Source organism: Phalacrocorax carbo, chromosome 6 (genome assembly GCF_963921805.1).
Source record: "Phalacrocorax carbo chromosome 6, bPhaCar2.1, whole genome shotgun sequence".
Classification (NCBI taxonomy): domain Eukaryota; kingdom Metazoa; phylum Chordata; class Aves; order Suliformes; family Phalacrocoracidae; genus Phalacrocorax; species Phalacrocorax carbo.
This window is the reverse complement of record NC_087518.1, coordinates 5,116,766-5,133,194: the sequence shown is the minus strand read 5'-3', so window position 1 is coordinate 5,133,194 and position 16,429 is coordinate 5,116,766. Positions and strand designations below refer to the sequence as shown.

At 42.1% G+C, this 16,429-nt stretch overlaps 1 protein-coding gene across 2 annotated transcripts in view; it reads right to left on the bottom strand.

The window, feature by feature from the left end:
- The window catches only part of SHQ1 (SHQ1, H/ACA ribonucleoprotein assembly factor), a 57,677-nt gene extending 47,820 nt beyond the window's left edge, over positions 1-9,857 (bottom strand). The window contains exons 1-7 of one of the 2 annotated variants that reach the window (XM_064453457.1): positions 9,778-9,857; positions 7,462-7,644; positions 6,361-6,425; positions 5,365-5,487; positions 4,414-4,565; positions 2,695-2,807; positions 622-749 (exon numbers count right to left, since the gene is read on the bottom strand). In XM_064453457.1, coding sequence (XP_064309527.1) covers positions 622-749; positions 2,695-2,807; positions 4,414-4,565; positions 5,365-5,487; positions 6,361-6,425; positions 7,462-7,644; positions 9,778-9,815 — 802 coding nt within the window. In that variant the 5' untranslated portion in view covers positions 9,816-9,857. Of the gene's footprint in view, positions 1-621; positions 750-2,694; positions 2,808-4,413; positions 4,566-5,364; positions 5,488-6,360; positions 6,426-7,461; positions 7,645-9,497; positions 9,701-9,777 lie in introns of those variants that run through there. The other variant, XM_064453458.1, reaches the window with a different exon arrangement.
- Positions 9,858-16,429: the final 6,572 nt, after the last annotated feature.

Sequence of the window (16,429 nt, the reverse complement as noted above, 5' to 3'; positions counted from 1 at the left end):
TGAAAAACAGTTTTGACTATTTTTTCCATTGAAAATACAACTAGGAGAGGCAGAACAATTACTTGAAAAATCTGAAGAAGAAAAAAAAAAAAAAGAGATAAGCAGCAGCAAAGGACCCACTTTCTAGCTATCACAATCACTACAGAAAGGTAGGTTTGATTTGATTTCAGATGCCATGACTTACTGAGACTGGCAGTTTCTCTGAAATCTTAAAGATTACAGAATACTCTTAAAAAGGGAAGTTTTCTTCATAGATACCTGAAATTCTAGAATGGCTTTTATGAACAGTTAACTCCAAAATTTGTTATACAGATGAAAAAGAGATCATCCACTACACAATTAACAGGTAAACGGTTCAGATGAAATAACCACTTGATAATATACTGTCAACTGCTCCACACACAGCTGTCTCGAAGATTTCAGTAGATAACTGTCCCTCAGAGGAAAAAAACATTTCCCTGAGGACAGGAGAAGTAACAGAATACTCTAAGAACAACAGTTAAGACTGAAAATTGTAAGGTAAACCCATCTTTTCCCTTTAAGAACAATAACCTAGAACACAACATGGCATCACAGCAATTATCATGCAAGCACCAGGTGTGTACATGTGTATGTTCTCACCAAATGTAGGAGTGTCATGTTCCTGATGACTTTCTCTCTGCAAGGCTATCATTTTTTTATGAGCATCAACCCACCATGGTTTGTACTTCAAGACATGCTGAATAGCTTCGTCTTCAAAAAAATCAGCTCTAGGAAAAAAAAAATCCAGATGCTATTTATTTTAATTTATAGTGTATGTGGATATATTTTAACGCATACATAGAATACAACTGACTTGGCTATTTTCCATAATTAGAAATACAACAAACCTGACCAGTACCTGTTCTTTGACTTAAAACCAGAAAACAATCATTATTAAAAGCATGAACAATATTCTCTTATCTTACAGAACCCCTTCCTTACTTCCTCCACCTTTCCTGAGCCACCCAAAAGCCTAGGAAACTGATGAGCTTGCAGAATGACATGAAGGTGAACAAACCCAATTTGTTCTGTATGAACCTGAAGGAAAACATTCCAAAGAGAAGACTTCTCAGAGAACATCACTGGCAGCAAACTTGATTTTACTGGGAAGCTCTCCCACTGTAAAACTGCATATACTCTGGGGGAGGAAGGGTATGCAGCTGAAGGGCAAAGATAAAGTAGGGATAGGGACTGACTTTTAGATAAATAAAGGCATGCTGTAGCAAGGTGGGGGGGAAGAGTTGTACATAATTTCTGGGAGAGGGATTACCTCCATCTCAGCACAAAGCCACTGTGGTAAAAAATGTCAATATAGTAATTCTGGAAGGATTTATATAATAGGATTCAAGCTCTAGGACTCCTCTTACAATTTTAGCTTTTTCTTCAAGCCAAACAATAGTATAAATACTAAGAACTAAAAAAAAATGCAAGAAATTTCTTAATACCTTCTTAATCATCATATAGAACCTACCCAGTCTACATGTAATTTGCTTTACTTTCAAAATGACAGATTTTGTGATGCCTTCCTTCAGTGTCTTTATAAAGTAACTTAAAGATATCAGCCAGTATACATCTTCCTCACAGGCAACATAACAGTTCTCTTTGCCACCCATAGCTGTCCTTCTCATCTGGGTAGACATGAAAACCATTTCTGTTGAAGGTCAGTATCATCTGTTCCGAAGCATCCAAAACACTACCATTACACTAAGTGGTTGCAGCTCATCCACCAGGGTAGAACACACGGTCCAAGATGGAAACTTATACTTACTGTAATCTGCATCACATTACAGATTAGGAACTACCTTGGTTCCAGTGAAATATACTTGAAAGTGATGTTTCAAGAAAGCTTTTCTATGTGCTACACAAAGACACACAGCTGCCTCTGAAACACCCCACTGGGGAAAAATTCCAAGTTTGCAACTCAAAATGGGTTAAAGCCTACCTGTCCCCAACAAAACACACCACAAGTACTAATTCCCCCGTGGGGACTACACTCTTCTCCCACCAAATCGATCTTGCAGGAGTCACTTTATGAAGTAAACTAAATTAGAAGCCAAGAGATTTATTATCTGGAAGTCTCTGAACCTAACCTGACCTGAAATACTCCACCTTTAAGTGCACGAAGTGTCATTTCCACCTTCATTGCATGGAATGAAGTATAAAGAAACACAAAGTCTTGGTTTGGAACTTTTCCTCATTCTGCTGTAAAAAACGTTTTGTGTACTGAAGGCAAAAAAGTGGCCTAGACAAAAATCTTTATAACTTCAAAACCCAAATTTACTTGCTCATAGCCCAGGATGGTTCAGTAATCCTTGTTTCTCAAGGGGAAAACAAAGTTCTGACATCTAGAACCCAAAATGTTGGCAGGGATCAGCTGCTCAGCTGCTGAAGAGGTGAACTATGAAACAACATTCTGCAAAACTTCACACCAGGCCCTGCCTGAACTTAAGCAGTAACTGAACAGAAGAGTAACCCCAAAACAGATAAGCAATGTCTTGTGTCAGCATCGCACATAGGAAAGCCCTTTAAGGCCTGCTGCGATGAGACAAAGAGACAAATAAGAAGTAAAGCTATTACTAACAAAAGTCATCTCAAAACCAATGATTTGTGAAAAGAAAAAGTGAATATTTCAAACTGAGGTACTTTGACCAGATGAAATAAACCAATACTCACAGGTAATGATCAGGATCAAATTTGGCAGCCTCAGCTGCCAGGCGTTTCCTCCTACGTTCATCTACAGGAGTTTGGTCTGGATCCTTAATGTCAATAACTTCACTGAGTTCATCCTGCAAATGGAATAAAAATTGTATGACCAAGCCACAGGTATGATATTTAGTGAGAGTTTAGGAAGGATGCTTATCAGCATTTCACTGAAATCCCTAGATGTCCTTCAACCTCCCTTTCAAATCTTCGAAATTCAAGCTCCATTGTGCAAATAAAACATCAAAATTCCAAGGAAATGCAATTATTTGAAGCTCCTTAGAATTCATGATGCTAAGATGTCTATTTAGGCTGCTTTATCGTAAGGCAGGCAGGTTATTTTGCATTATGATAAGATTTGCCACATGTAACAAAGGCACGTGACCACAACAGAAATAAGGTAAAAGCCATAGATGGTGTTCTTGCAACTTTTGAGATTACTCTCACAATCTGAAGTGGCCATAAATTAATTAATGGGCAAGTGCAGTGCCCTTTTAAGCATCATTAAGTAGTGGTACAGAAATGCTGATGGGAAATGTACTACTTCACGAATTTCACAGAAATAGACCAGTGTATATTTCCAAACAGAATGTAAACACTTTCTCCATAAATAGCAATCCTTCTGCTCTAAACCCTGAAAATACCACAATTCATGCAATACTGAGTTAGAGTTACGTAATTAAGTTGCTTTAAACAGCTACAACTCAAATTGCTCAGGGCAAGAACTCTAGAAAAAATTGTCATCTACTATTTTAATAAAAGCTCTGTATACTACAAATATTATTATACTACCTAGCATGATACAGGTTAGCTTCAGTCTATGCATGAATTAAAGAAACTGCTGAACGCAGAAGAGCAAAGTAACTCCATTTTAAAGCTCCTATCCTACCAATTAATCCACAAAAATCAAATTTCAGTGCATCACCATAACCCTAGTAAATCCCACAGACACCAGGGGGCAGACACCTTGAAGGGTACACACTTTAAAAGTTACGGTCCTGTGAGAAAATCAAGTCTAAAATAAAAAGTGCAAAGAGAAAATAACCATGAATTTCACAATCAAAAAAAAGTAATGCAACAACTTTAACAGGACCTATAGATTAGCCCACTTTATTTTGTACTCTTTTTTAGTAATTTCTTTTTAATGTAAAAATAAATTAGAATTCAAGGTGTCTGAAATATACTGTAGATCAACATTAAATATGTTTGAAGTCTGAATAAAAGACAATACTAAGCATAAAGCAAAAGTGTTAACAGCAGACTGCTGACAGCATGTAGACTGTTTGCAGCTTGCCAGAACTATTCACCTCACACGTGGCCTATTTCATACGGGCCTCCTTCTCTGTGCCTTCACAGCTAGCTGAACCGTGCTGGAGAGAGCAGCCCCCTTCCAGAGGCCATTTTTACCACGGACCCCATTCAGCCCTTTCCTCTAACACTGAAATTATTGCAGAAATGGACCAGCCTGCTGACTCTGCTACACAATTAACTCAGTCTTGACCACCCCCTACTTCTGCAGGAACAAGTATGTGTCTGTACCACTACATGCAAAAACAGAATGTTCTCAGTCTCAGAATGGGTAATGGAGAACAGTTACCTAATGATCCCCTCCAGAGTATGGAATGAGCCAGGAAGCCTAGCCAACAACTTACCCAGAACTTATATGATATTAAAAGACAAAAATGCACCTACCTGCAGCCGCTGGAACACCCCCGACCGCAAATTCCCAAATCCATAACGGTACTGTAGAGGTAGAGTGCTTTCTGCACTTTCTTTGTAAGGGATCTGCTCTATTTCCCAGTCAAATTCTTCTTCCTCCTCCTCAGACAACTCAGCGGAGGCACCTGTATACATTGCATGGTCAGAGAAAGAAAATTATTACACAGAAAATACTATGACTTAGGAGAAAGGGAAACACTGATAACACAATAAGAAAGCCTTTCTCATTTTACTACATCTTGTAAGAAATCTTACACAACGCTAGGTCATACAGACAGATGCTTACATCAGTAATCCATAGGTGGTCCTCCAAATTCTACAACTTTCAAAAATGAAGACCAGGAATATTGAAGTCTTTAAGTATGCTCCCTCAAAGACTGAAATAATTGTTCCACTGATTTCAACAAGATCAGAATTTGATGCTAAGAGAACTCTGACAGGAGCAAATTGATGTTAGCAATAATTTAAGATAAATACTAAAAAGTTAAACACGGATAGTCAAACCTTCTTGTCTGTAAAACACTGATGTTAAGAAAGCCATCCACGAGAACCTGTGGTTTTAATGAGCTTCTACCATTTAAGCTAAAAGTCCAGTCGCGCCAGCTTGTAGAAAGCAGAAGACTCAAATGTGTATTATACAGCCACTAGAGGGGTACAAAGATCTACAGAGGATTAGTGTACGTTAAGCACATTTTGGAAAAAAGTAAACATAACTAAGCCTATAGAGATGACACGTATATCACCTACAACACACGGACTTCTATACTTATCCATACTTTCAGATTCATTCTCACCCTTCTCGTACCTTAGACTAGACGATAGAAATACTGTATTTTCCTACATAGATCACTATGCAGATCTGTAACTATTTCATTAGGTACATGTATCACTGGTATAAATAAAGATATTTTTTTTTTGTCATACCTATTTCTTCTACTAAAGGTTTTGCTGATCTTGATTTCTTTGGTGCTAAAAGAGATGTCAGCATGTCCAGTCCCTCAAAATATTGGCCAGGAATCTCCTTAGGTAACCGAATTGTAAAAGTTCCTTAAAGGAAAGTCAGAATATAGTTACATCCAAAGCATCCAAGAAAAACAAAACTGTACATTTTTCCTCTAATAAAAAGCACTCACAGGAACTGGGACACATGCAGGTAGCATTTTATTATGCATCAATCTGTGTGTGTTTTTACCCTTACTTTACAAGTTACTCCAAAATAAAAAATGTTAACAATAAAGCACAAAAGAGAACATTTAACCAGTTGTGTTCCCTTGACTCACATTGTGTAAACACAAACCAACAGAATGCAAGTTTTATTTTATTTTTAATCCTTCCCCTAATCAAGCAATCGGCAGAAGATCATAGGAACCTACATTCAGCAATCTGTTTATTGTCTTAAGTCAAGCACGTAATAAAGGCTTTGCAAGCAGCAAATTATAGGGTTTATTGCTGGGGTGTTTTTTAATGAATACATTAATTTGAGAAGGTACATATTTTATTCCAGAAATACCTTCCACCTTAAGCTGTAGAGAAAGGCTAATGTCTTCTCTCAAGATGTAGCCAAGCGACTGCCTCAGGATTATCTCATTTCTACTCAGCACTACCTGACTACTTTGCAGATTTACTAGACTAACGATCTTGGTACTGTAACATGTCTAGCTCTCACCGGGCTTGAAGGACTTGTACATAATTTTTTCATTATTAAAACAGTTCTGAACACGTCCCTTGCGCTTATGGATGGCCCAAGTACATACAATAAATCCTGAGCAAGACTTTATACTACATAACAGAGGAGAAACTTTACATTTATTTACAGTATCATATACTTAAATAAAGTTGTACAATTCCAGTGCAGCAAAATATAAATTACTGGAGAGCTAGTAGCATTTTTAATGACACATACACTAATAACATTAATACCTTTGTCTGTATTATAAGATGCTTTTTCTCTGCCATCTTCTACAATTCTTCCAGGAAGTGTCAGTCTGCAGGCAAAAAACCAAGATGCCTCACTGAATGCCTGATTAATTCTGCAACTTAAGGTCTCAGGCCATAAAAATGCAAGGCACATTCCAAAAGCAGCCCAAAGGACTTAACTACGTGACTCCTTTTGACAGTAAAGAAAGTCATGCAGTTAAACCCCCACGTACTTCAAAATCGTTCTCCCTAACTATTGGCACAAGAGACCAGCATCCAAGACAGAAAAAATTTGTGACTCCTTGCTTCCCAGCTTGGACGAGGTCACAGCCATGACAGAGATGAGGCCCTTGGCACTATGTGCAACACTTGGAAGATTCTGCAATTTAAAAACTCTAAACTAACCCAGCCTGGCAGGACATAAGAATTCATCCAGAGTTCCTGTACTGCTTATTCAGAAGAACCAGTTCACTGCATTCTACCAGTCCACTAAAATCCCTTCTGGTCTTCTAATGTATATAGGGGAAACACATCCAAGAATACAGGAAATGGAAAAAAGAAAAGGTTAATAGCTCATCAGCTCTTACATGTCAAAGGTTCTCTTTACACTTTCATACTGAGAATGCATCTTGTTCCTTTTCTATGGCTTAGTGGAGAACTTGCTATCTAGAGAAAAGATACAGCCTGGCACCTCACTCCCCACTGCCTCCACTCGAACAACTTCTCTCCTCTTATGTCATTACAAGTGCAACAAAATTCATTCTTCACCAAATATACTGCACCTGGCTCTCAACAGGGAAAAGACATACTTCTTATACACAGCTTGCATATATCCAGAGAATTGTCTTGGTATTTTACAATTAAAAATCCATTGTAAACTAAAATTAGAAAAGTATTTCTTTAATATCCCTTCAAGATTATTTAATGCCTAAAACCAAAGAGGCCATATCCATAAAAACAATTCTTTGCACAAAATGGGCTGTCTGCAGTCTACAGTGTAAAAACTGCAGATGAAGAGTGTTCTGAAGGGACGAAAAATGAAGTTCATTCTCTAATGACTTTATTCTACAAAGGTTTTTTTTTTAAAATCCTTCAACTACTTGCCTGAGAAAGTACGGCTTAGCATAAAATTTAAAATCTTCCCCTTCAAAATATACATCAAACTCTGAAGCTCTGGCATAAGGTACTCTGATTATTATTGTAAGAAAATCTGGATCCTGGGTCAGCTCAAAAGCTGGAGTTATCATGATGAATCCAGCAGGGAAAGCAACCAATGGCTGTATGGCCCTATCAAAACAGGAAAACAAGAAAAGATTATTGTAGTTTCCAATTTATGAGAGCAAATAGTCTCTCTTCAAAATTCTGCAAGAACATTTGCACAAAATTACCTTCCACATGCTCAAGAAGAAAGCACTCATGACAACAGCAACAAAACAACACAAAAAGCGTTATCGAGAACGTGAAGGTACCACCCCTCTGCACCTTAATGAAACAACTGAAGATAAATGAATGCACACATTTGGAGCCCAGGAAAGCACCTATTATATTCCACATTAAAACCACACTAAATTCAGCCCCAGAAGGTGGCAGCTTTTTGTAATTATTTATTATTTCACATGTAGCAGATGTTAGACCTCTACAGTTCATTACTGAACTGATCACAAAATACTATTAGAAAAATACTGAAAACCAGTAATTCTTTCAAAAAATTAGAGCTGTATTTGATAATCCATACACATATCAGCCAGAAAACAAGCAACAGACTCAGTACACCCCAGGCAGATTACCTGAGCATACACACTGAGCATTCTGCCCTTTGTGTCAAACTGAATGCATAAGCCACTGGGACAGTAAGTGCACAGTAAGTCAAAGATGCTCCTTCGCAGCGGGCTCATGACACAAGAGCTGTCTGAAGAGTTTAAACATGAGCAGCTGACACACTCAGCATGCCCAACGGGAACATGCTTACTATTTTGATCAGTGTGTGGGGTTTTCATCCTAAAAACCTCACATTTCTTCCAAAGATTCAGTCGAAGAACATGTAAATAATACAGTAGTTGTAATGGAATTAAATCACCTCGAGGTTATCTGGAATCTCCTTCACCAAGCGTTTTTAAGGACATTTTAGGTCAACATTGATCAGAACCGTATGTATGTATATACATGGGCTTGCACATATATTCAGCATGAGAAAATGAATTTACATAGTACCATTCACCTGATACATAACTTGTCTGACTCTTCAATAGCTTTGAAATGCAAGGTAGTTGCCCAGGTTTGACTTAGAACCCAGTTTTTTCATGGGGGGGGGGGGCACACACTTTGGAAAATTAACTTTTTAAGACAAAAATATTTTCACCAAACAATGCAAAACAGAACTATTATCTGGGAAAGAGCTACTTTTCACTGACTTTCACTGTTATCTTTATTAAACTTATCCCTGTTCTTAAAACTGGCAAGTTGCAAGAATTGCAAGCTAAGCAGAATGTCCTGCTCATGTAAGAGCAAACACGGAGCATTAACCATTAATAGGGCCAAATTAACAATTATCCGGTTTTTTTCACATAGATAATTCGTATGGGTAATCTACCTCAACTGACAAGCACGAAGGAAGTGAAACTCCCCATTTCACCTACCAGTAGCTTCCCAGGCAACATTCCCACCCCCTCCAGGCTGAGAACCTGCTTATCGAGCTGTAGCTAGATAGGAAATACCTCGTTTGATGAACATCTTCTGTGGACCTTCTTATCTACTTAAAACACTACATGCTGCCTAATAACGCGGGATAAGAGGTAACAAAAACCCACTCGCTCATCTGGACCCTCCAAGGATGGCATGCCAGCCTGCGTTTGTATTTTCCTAAACCAGAGGTTCGGAACATTTCACAGCAGCCCCAAAGCCGGGCCCTGCTGTTCCCGCTCCGAGCTGCTTAGCGCTGCTGCACTTTTGGCATCCCTGACGCAAATTACTGGTCCCAAACTAACGTGGAGGCTCCCACGCAAACCCCAGGCATCTCACAGCCCACAGCCGAGGAGCCGCGGATACCCACCCCACAACAAGGCAATACCCAGTGCCCAGCATCGCTTGTTCCAGTCTAAAAATCTGCTACGCTAGGTGAAAAGCCGACTGTGAAGCCGTACCGCGGAGCACACGAGGAGGAAGCCGGCCGGCCGCTCCCCTGACGGCCGCGGGACAGGCGGGAGCCGCTGAGGAGAGGGACGAGCTGGGCTCCCACCAGCGGGCCCACGGCCGCGAACTGCCGCCTCCGAGAGGAGCGAGCTCTGCGGGGAGGCGGCGGCTGCCAGCGGGGAGAGCCCCGCGCCCCGCCAAGGTGGCGCCCATCCTACCCGTCCTACCCTGCCCGCCCGCCATACCCTGCCGCCCGCCACACCACCCGCCCGCCATGCCGCCACCACTCACCGCGCCCGCGCTGTGGCGCTGAGGCGGGCAGCGCGCATGCGCAGGCGGCGCCTGCGGAGCGGGAACCAGCCGGAGCCCGGCCCGGCCGCCTCCTTCAGGGCCGCCCCTCCGGCCGCTGCCCGCCTGCGGGCGGGGACGAGAGGGCGGAGTCATCGGGATGGAGCCGGCACTGGCCCCGGGAGGAGGCCGGGGGGCTGATACTGTGCGGCCGGCCTGGCCTTACCTCACGGTCTGGTGTGGCCGGGGTGCCCCGGGACCCGCCGGCGAGCGGGGATCCCTTCCTTCAGGATCCCCCCGCTGGCCTTACCTTTTAACAAAAATGATGATACAGTGGCCCAGACGGCCTGGTTCAAGGCAGGTCTGACCACCTGAAGAGATGAAAGCAGTATTTGATGAGACCCTCACCCCAACAGCTGCCATCCTGGCACATCCATCAAAATGCTGCAGCGTGGGGATCTCCCGCCTAACCTCAGCACTTTCCTCCTCCGCGATAGCTGCAGCCACCCCTGAAACTGTTCGTATCTGACACGGTCAGATACTGTTTCTTAAACCTAACAGGCTACTGAAAGTAAATTGTGCGTCTCGCAGCTCTGACTGTGAGAAATATATGTGTAAGTAAAGCGTGTAGTGAGAACAGATACCTCTGGAGAGGAGAGGATGAAGTTGGGAACTGCGTAAATAGGAATGTAAGGTTTGGACCGAATGTAATTTAAATTGAGGTGGTAAGGATAAAATTATTTCAGGAACTGAAATATATCGAAGAGTAGGGCTGCAGAAATAAGCAGAAGAGTGACCCCATGAGCACTCTCGGAACAGGAATTCCCAGTTAGGTACATCTCTTCTAAGGCAGCGGATAAATGTGAACAAGGTTGGCAATGTGAACAGAGGGAGATCCCGATGAGTCAAAAGAAATAAAGCATTAAGGCGGAAATGCAACAAGAGGCTCAAAAACTTGCTAAAAGCAGAAAAATTGGATTAAGAGCCATAATTTACTTATCTTTATATATAGCAACTAATGTAGAGTTAATCTGCTTTTTCTGTCATTAGACCATGCAAGTTATTCTGGTTCCAGATGATTCTCTACATTTTTAAATGCTACTGACTCTCTTCCTCTCCCTGCCCCCTCTGAAATGCATTCAAATGTTTTTTCCTGGAGGGAAAAAAACCCCATAATTATGTAACTTCTGCTAACGAAATTTTAAAAAAAAAAAACAAAACAGACAATCTACCAGGCTGATAAAGATTGATTTTTCCTGCTGGAAATCCACTGAATATGACATCTCTTAATGAGAAAACATGTTCACTCTTGTACAGGACTGAACCAGCAGTTTAAATACCGTGCAAATTGTTTTGTTGGCATGCACAAAAAATAAATATTTGCTTCAAAATAGATCATTCTCCCCATTGATCTAAAACTGATGGATGGTTTTAATATTTAGCCTAAACCTTCTTGTGTCCCAGTTTTTTATATGCAGAAATTGAAGATACATGGCACATAAAATGCATTTTTTTATATAAAGAAGTTAATGATATCTAATTTCAGATGCTGATTCGACTTGGACCAAGGCCTCGGTGAAGTCCTCAGAAGCTTTTGATGCATTTCCAGAGAACTTCAGCTCTAATTAACTTTTGGACCTTACCAATGTAATCTGTAGTAAGAATGTTGGACAGGAAGCTGAATTACAAACGAGTAGGCACCATCTCCTCTGGATAAGTTCAAATTTGCATAAGACAAGTCTATGAAAGATAAGAAGTTTCATCAGAGAGTTTATTCTTGTCTAACTGACACTTTCCAAGACTGCCTCAGAATTATTTTGGGTTTTTTTAGAGTCTAAGAACTCCCAGCCTTTTTTGTCTGGTAATACCTTCTTTGTCAAAGAAATACTTACATGCTGATTTCAGTGAAGAAACTGGTGCATCATCAGCCATTTTGCTTTTCCATCCAAGTAAAGTATGAAGGAGCATCTCTAAGAGATTTGGATGGCTTTCTTCTGTGAAAAGCATGCTGAATTTTTAGAAGGGTAATGAAAAAGTTTTATTTAGAAATGTAGAAAGACTACATCTTTCTGATTAATTGAATTTGGCTGCTAGATGTTTAATGGAGCACTGAAGAATGAAAATGCATTATCTACAATGTTTTGGGCAAGTAATTAGCAAAACTTCCTGTCCCTTTGAAAAATAGATGCTTGAAGCTTTGCAATTTATAAGCATAATTGACTCTACCCGGCTAATAATAAGTAAATTTGGCATAATCCCATGGCTACAATACATAATATATTCTAGATATAGAATTGGCACGTTCATAAATATGGTAGTCAGATACAAAATGTGCATTTAGTTTAACAAGTAAAATGAGGCATAAAACTGTTTCTCTATCCAAGAAACAAATGGAAATAAAGTAGGTATGTGTTTCAATCTGAAACATATTTCTCTACAATATAATACATAACTGTTTCCATTATCTAAATTATCAGTGCTGTAATTTTTATAAACAACTAGAAAGAGTTTTGTAATTGTCAGACTTAGACTGGGCAAAAACTCAGTGTAAATGAAAAATGTAAATAACAACTGGGGGCTTTTCGTGAAATGGAAATAGAAGATATCATTGCACACTTGAGTAAAATTCCTATTATTCTTCCCTTTAACTTTGAAAACAAGTGAAAAACAAATATTTTTACTTCTTTTGTCTAAGTGGCCTGAAGAATTCCCCTGAATCTAATGCATTTTAATCTGAGTTTCCTTTCCCCATAGATTAGATTTTCCACGAGTTTATAATCCTTAACAGTTTCACATACAGAATTTCTGTGTTCAGAATACCATGGTATCTTCACAGAATCACAGAATGGCAGGGGTTGGAAGGGACCTCTGGAGCTCACCCCGTCCCACCCCCTGCTTGAGCAGGTACACCCAGAGCAGGGGCACAGGGCCGCGTCCAGGCGGGGGGTGAATGTCTCCAGGGAAGGGACCCCACAGCCTCTCTGGGCAGCCTGTGCCCCTGCTCTGGCACCCGCACAGGGAAGGGGTTTGTCCTCATGTTCAGGGGGAGCTTCCCGTGTTCCAGCTTGTGCCCGTGGCCCCTTGGCCTGGCGTTGGGCACCGCTGAAAAGAGTCCGGCCCCATCCCTTTGACACCCACCCTTTAGATATTTATAAGCATTGAGAAGATCCCCCCTCAGTGTTCTCTTCTTCAGGCTGAACAAACCCAGGTCTGTCAGCCTTTCCTCATAAGGGAGATGCTCCAGTCCCCTGATCATCTTTGTAGCTCTCCCCTGGACTTGCTCAAGCAGTTCCACATCCTTCTTAAACTGGGGGGCCCAAAACTGGACACAGCACTCCAAATGTGGCCTCACTAGGGCGGAGTAGAGGGGGAGGATAACCTCTCTCGATCTGCTGGCCACGCTTCTTTTGATGCACCCCAGGACACCATTGGCTTTCTTGGCCACAAGGGCACATTGTTGGCTCATGGTCAGCTTGTTGTCCACCAGCACTCCCAGGTCCTTCTCAACAGAGCCACTTTCCAGTAGTTCAGCCCCCAGCCTGTGCTGGTGCGGGGGGTTGTTCCTCCCCAGGTGCAGGACCTTGCACTTGCTCTTGCTGAATTTCATCAGGTTCCCCTCGGCCCAGCTCTCCAGCCTGTCCAGGTCTCGCTGGATGGCAGCACAGCCTTCGGGTGTATCAGCCGCTCCTCCCAGCTTGGTATCATCAGCGAACTTGCTGAGGTTACACTCTATCCCATCATCCAGGTCACTGATGAATATGTTGAACATGACTGGACCCAGCACAGACCCCTGCGGAACACCACTAGTGACAGGCCTCCATCAGGACTCTGCTCCATTGATCTTCATAAGTTTATTTTTGCTCTTTCCTCTTGCAGTTTCCCTTACCCAGAGATAATGAAGTTTCTCATTTTATTTCTCCAGAGGAGAGAAGGATCCTGGATCACAAAGGCCTTCCGTGGTTTTTCAGATAAGCATAACCACATGGGTCTCTAGAGGCAGGACAGTGGTCTTTATAAAGTCAGGATCAAACCTGCAATAGTCTTTACAAGAAGAAAGTCACAACAGTCAGGGATGTAAATATGTACTGTGTTTCTTGGTATTAACATTTCATGGTGTTACCTCCCAGAGAGATGTCCAACTTGCTTTGAACTAGGTGTCTGTAAAGTTTGCATGTGAGAGATCAAGTTAGTTTTGTTTCTTGGTGACTGAACACCATAAACTGTAATATCAGTAGCTGTACCACAGCAGCCCTAATGAATCACAGAACCATAGAATCATAGAATGTCCTGAGCTGAAAGGGACCCACAAGGACCATCGAGCCCCACTCCTGTCCCTGCACAGGACAACCCCAAATTCACACCGTGTCTCGGAGGGCCTTGTCCAAGTGCTTCTGGACTATCGCCAGGCTGGTGCCGTGGTGCCTCCCTGGGGAGCCTGTTCCAGGCCTCCACTACCCTTTGGGGGAGGGACCTTTTCCTAATATCCAACCTAAACCTCCCCTGGCACATCTCCCTGCCATTCCCTCAGGTCCCAGCATTGGTCACCAGAGAGAAAAGACCAGCTCCTGCCCCTCCTCCTGCCCTTGGGAGGGAGCTGCAGAGCGCCATGAGGCTGCCCTCAGCCTCCTCTGCTCCAGGCTGAACAACCAAGGGACTGCAGCCACTCCTCATACGGTTTCCCCTCTAAACCCTTCGCCAACTCCGTGGCCTCCTCTGGACACTCTCCAGTAGCTTTATACCCTCAATGTCCTGCGGCGCCCAACCCTGCCCACAGCACTCGGGGTGAGGCCGCCCCAGCGCTGGGCAGAGCGGGACAATCCCCCCCTCGCCCGGCTGCAGGGCAGGGCTCGGTGGCCCCCAGGGCACGTCTGGCCCTCGGGGCTGCCAGGGCACGCTGGTGGCTCGTGTTCAACCGCTGAACCACTGTGAGAGCCTGACCTGCCACTGCTACGCCAGAGAGTTCTCAGACCAATGACCCATGGAGCAGCACGGGGGCAGGCGCATTGGGTACGGCATGTATTTGTGGCAAATGTGGTTTTTTGTGCTGAGGCAACTTCTGGGTTTTTAAACAGCTTCCTAGGAATCTGTTGTGGTCTCGTGTGTCTTAAACGCCCTTGGAGTTTTTCAACTTATACTCCAAAAGTAGCATATAAACACCGCTGTCTCCTAGTCTGGGTTTTTAGCTCAGCTGTAGGACAACAAATTTTTGAAATTTATTGCTCACTATATAGTGTGTGGCAGTTTTTTTCTCTCAATGCCTGTAGAAGGTGTATTTCTGTTTGCAGGAACCTGGCTCTTTTAATAGTGTCATTTACACTGAGTTGCTTGAACCTTTGAGTACTGCAGAAGATAACACCTCTTACACAACCTCAGAAATGGTAACAAAAAAAATTTACTAAGAAAGCTCCATTTTTAAGTTTTTCTCAAAATATAACTATGCTTTAAAGTAGTTCCTTACAGAGCTACATTAAAAAATCATACATTATAGTACAAGCCTTTGAATGATTTGCCTTTTAATATCTACAACGATGCCATGATACTGTGTCTGCACTACAAAATCTGCTGAACACGCTTGGTGTTAATAAATTTGTTCAAGTCTAAAATATGTGTAATTTTACTTAACCTGGCTGTCTCTATTATTTCAGATATAAGCCATTTGCCTGGATAACTCAGTAGCCACTGTCACGTATCGAGACTCCACATCGTGGCCGGCCCGTTGCGTTGCTGCCAGTGCTGAACACTTCTGGGAGTGCAGTGATTCAGCAGCGCTGATTTGAAGCTGTGCGACGCAATTCTGTTTCAGCCAGCAGCGGAACGGATTTTGTTTGAGCGCACACGCTGGTGGCCCAGAAGAGTTGATATTTGCACAACTTAATTTGAAAGAAAATGATGCAAGTAGGCAGGTAAGTGATACACTACCACGTACCACAGAAACAAGGGGAAAAGTCTCTAAAAACCCCTTAGAATGTTTTTCAGCTTTCATGGTTATCTCAGCATTTTTATGCAAACATTGCTGACGCATCTCCTATATGTGAAAGATAATTTATTCATAGTATAAAATCACACATCTGTAGAGGTTGAGGATTTCAGGGGGTTGCTCATTTTTTGGTTGCATATAAAGTTTGGTAGGGTTTTATTGTAGTACATACATTCTCAGAAAAGAGCGTATGTTGCTTGTGCATTGTGGTTTTCCTGTAGTTTCTCATTTAGTATTGCGATTTTCTCTTAGCATGACATAATTTATGTTTTTACACCTGCTCAGAATCTGAGCTGGGGGAAATTCTGTAACACTAATGGTTCATTGCATTTGCACGGCTTCTGAGGTACAGGACATTTTGGGATACCATTGGTAAAAAACATGTTGCAACAGCAGTGTAAAATGGCCAGGATGCATGGCTTCACTGCCAAGTGCAAGCCATCCAAGTAGTGAAGGACCAATTCTTGGAAGATCTAGCCTAAAAGTAAACCTGACTTTGCAGAGCAGGGCTGTGCAGCAGGAGGTTCACCCTTTTGCATGAGATATATCATTTACAATATGCTGATCCCTTACCTTGGCAGGGTCCTGATCTGCATGTCCAAGGGACTTTGTCCTCGCAGCCACGTGGTTACCTGTCCGAGGCACACCGCTTCCCCACCAGTAGCACTGCGACTGCAG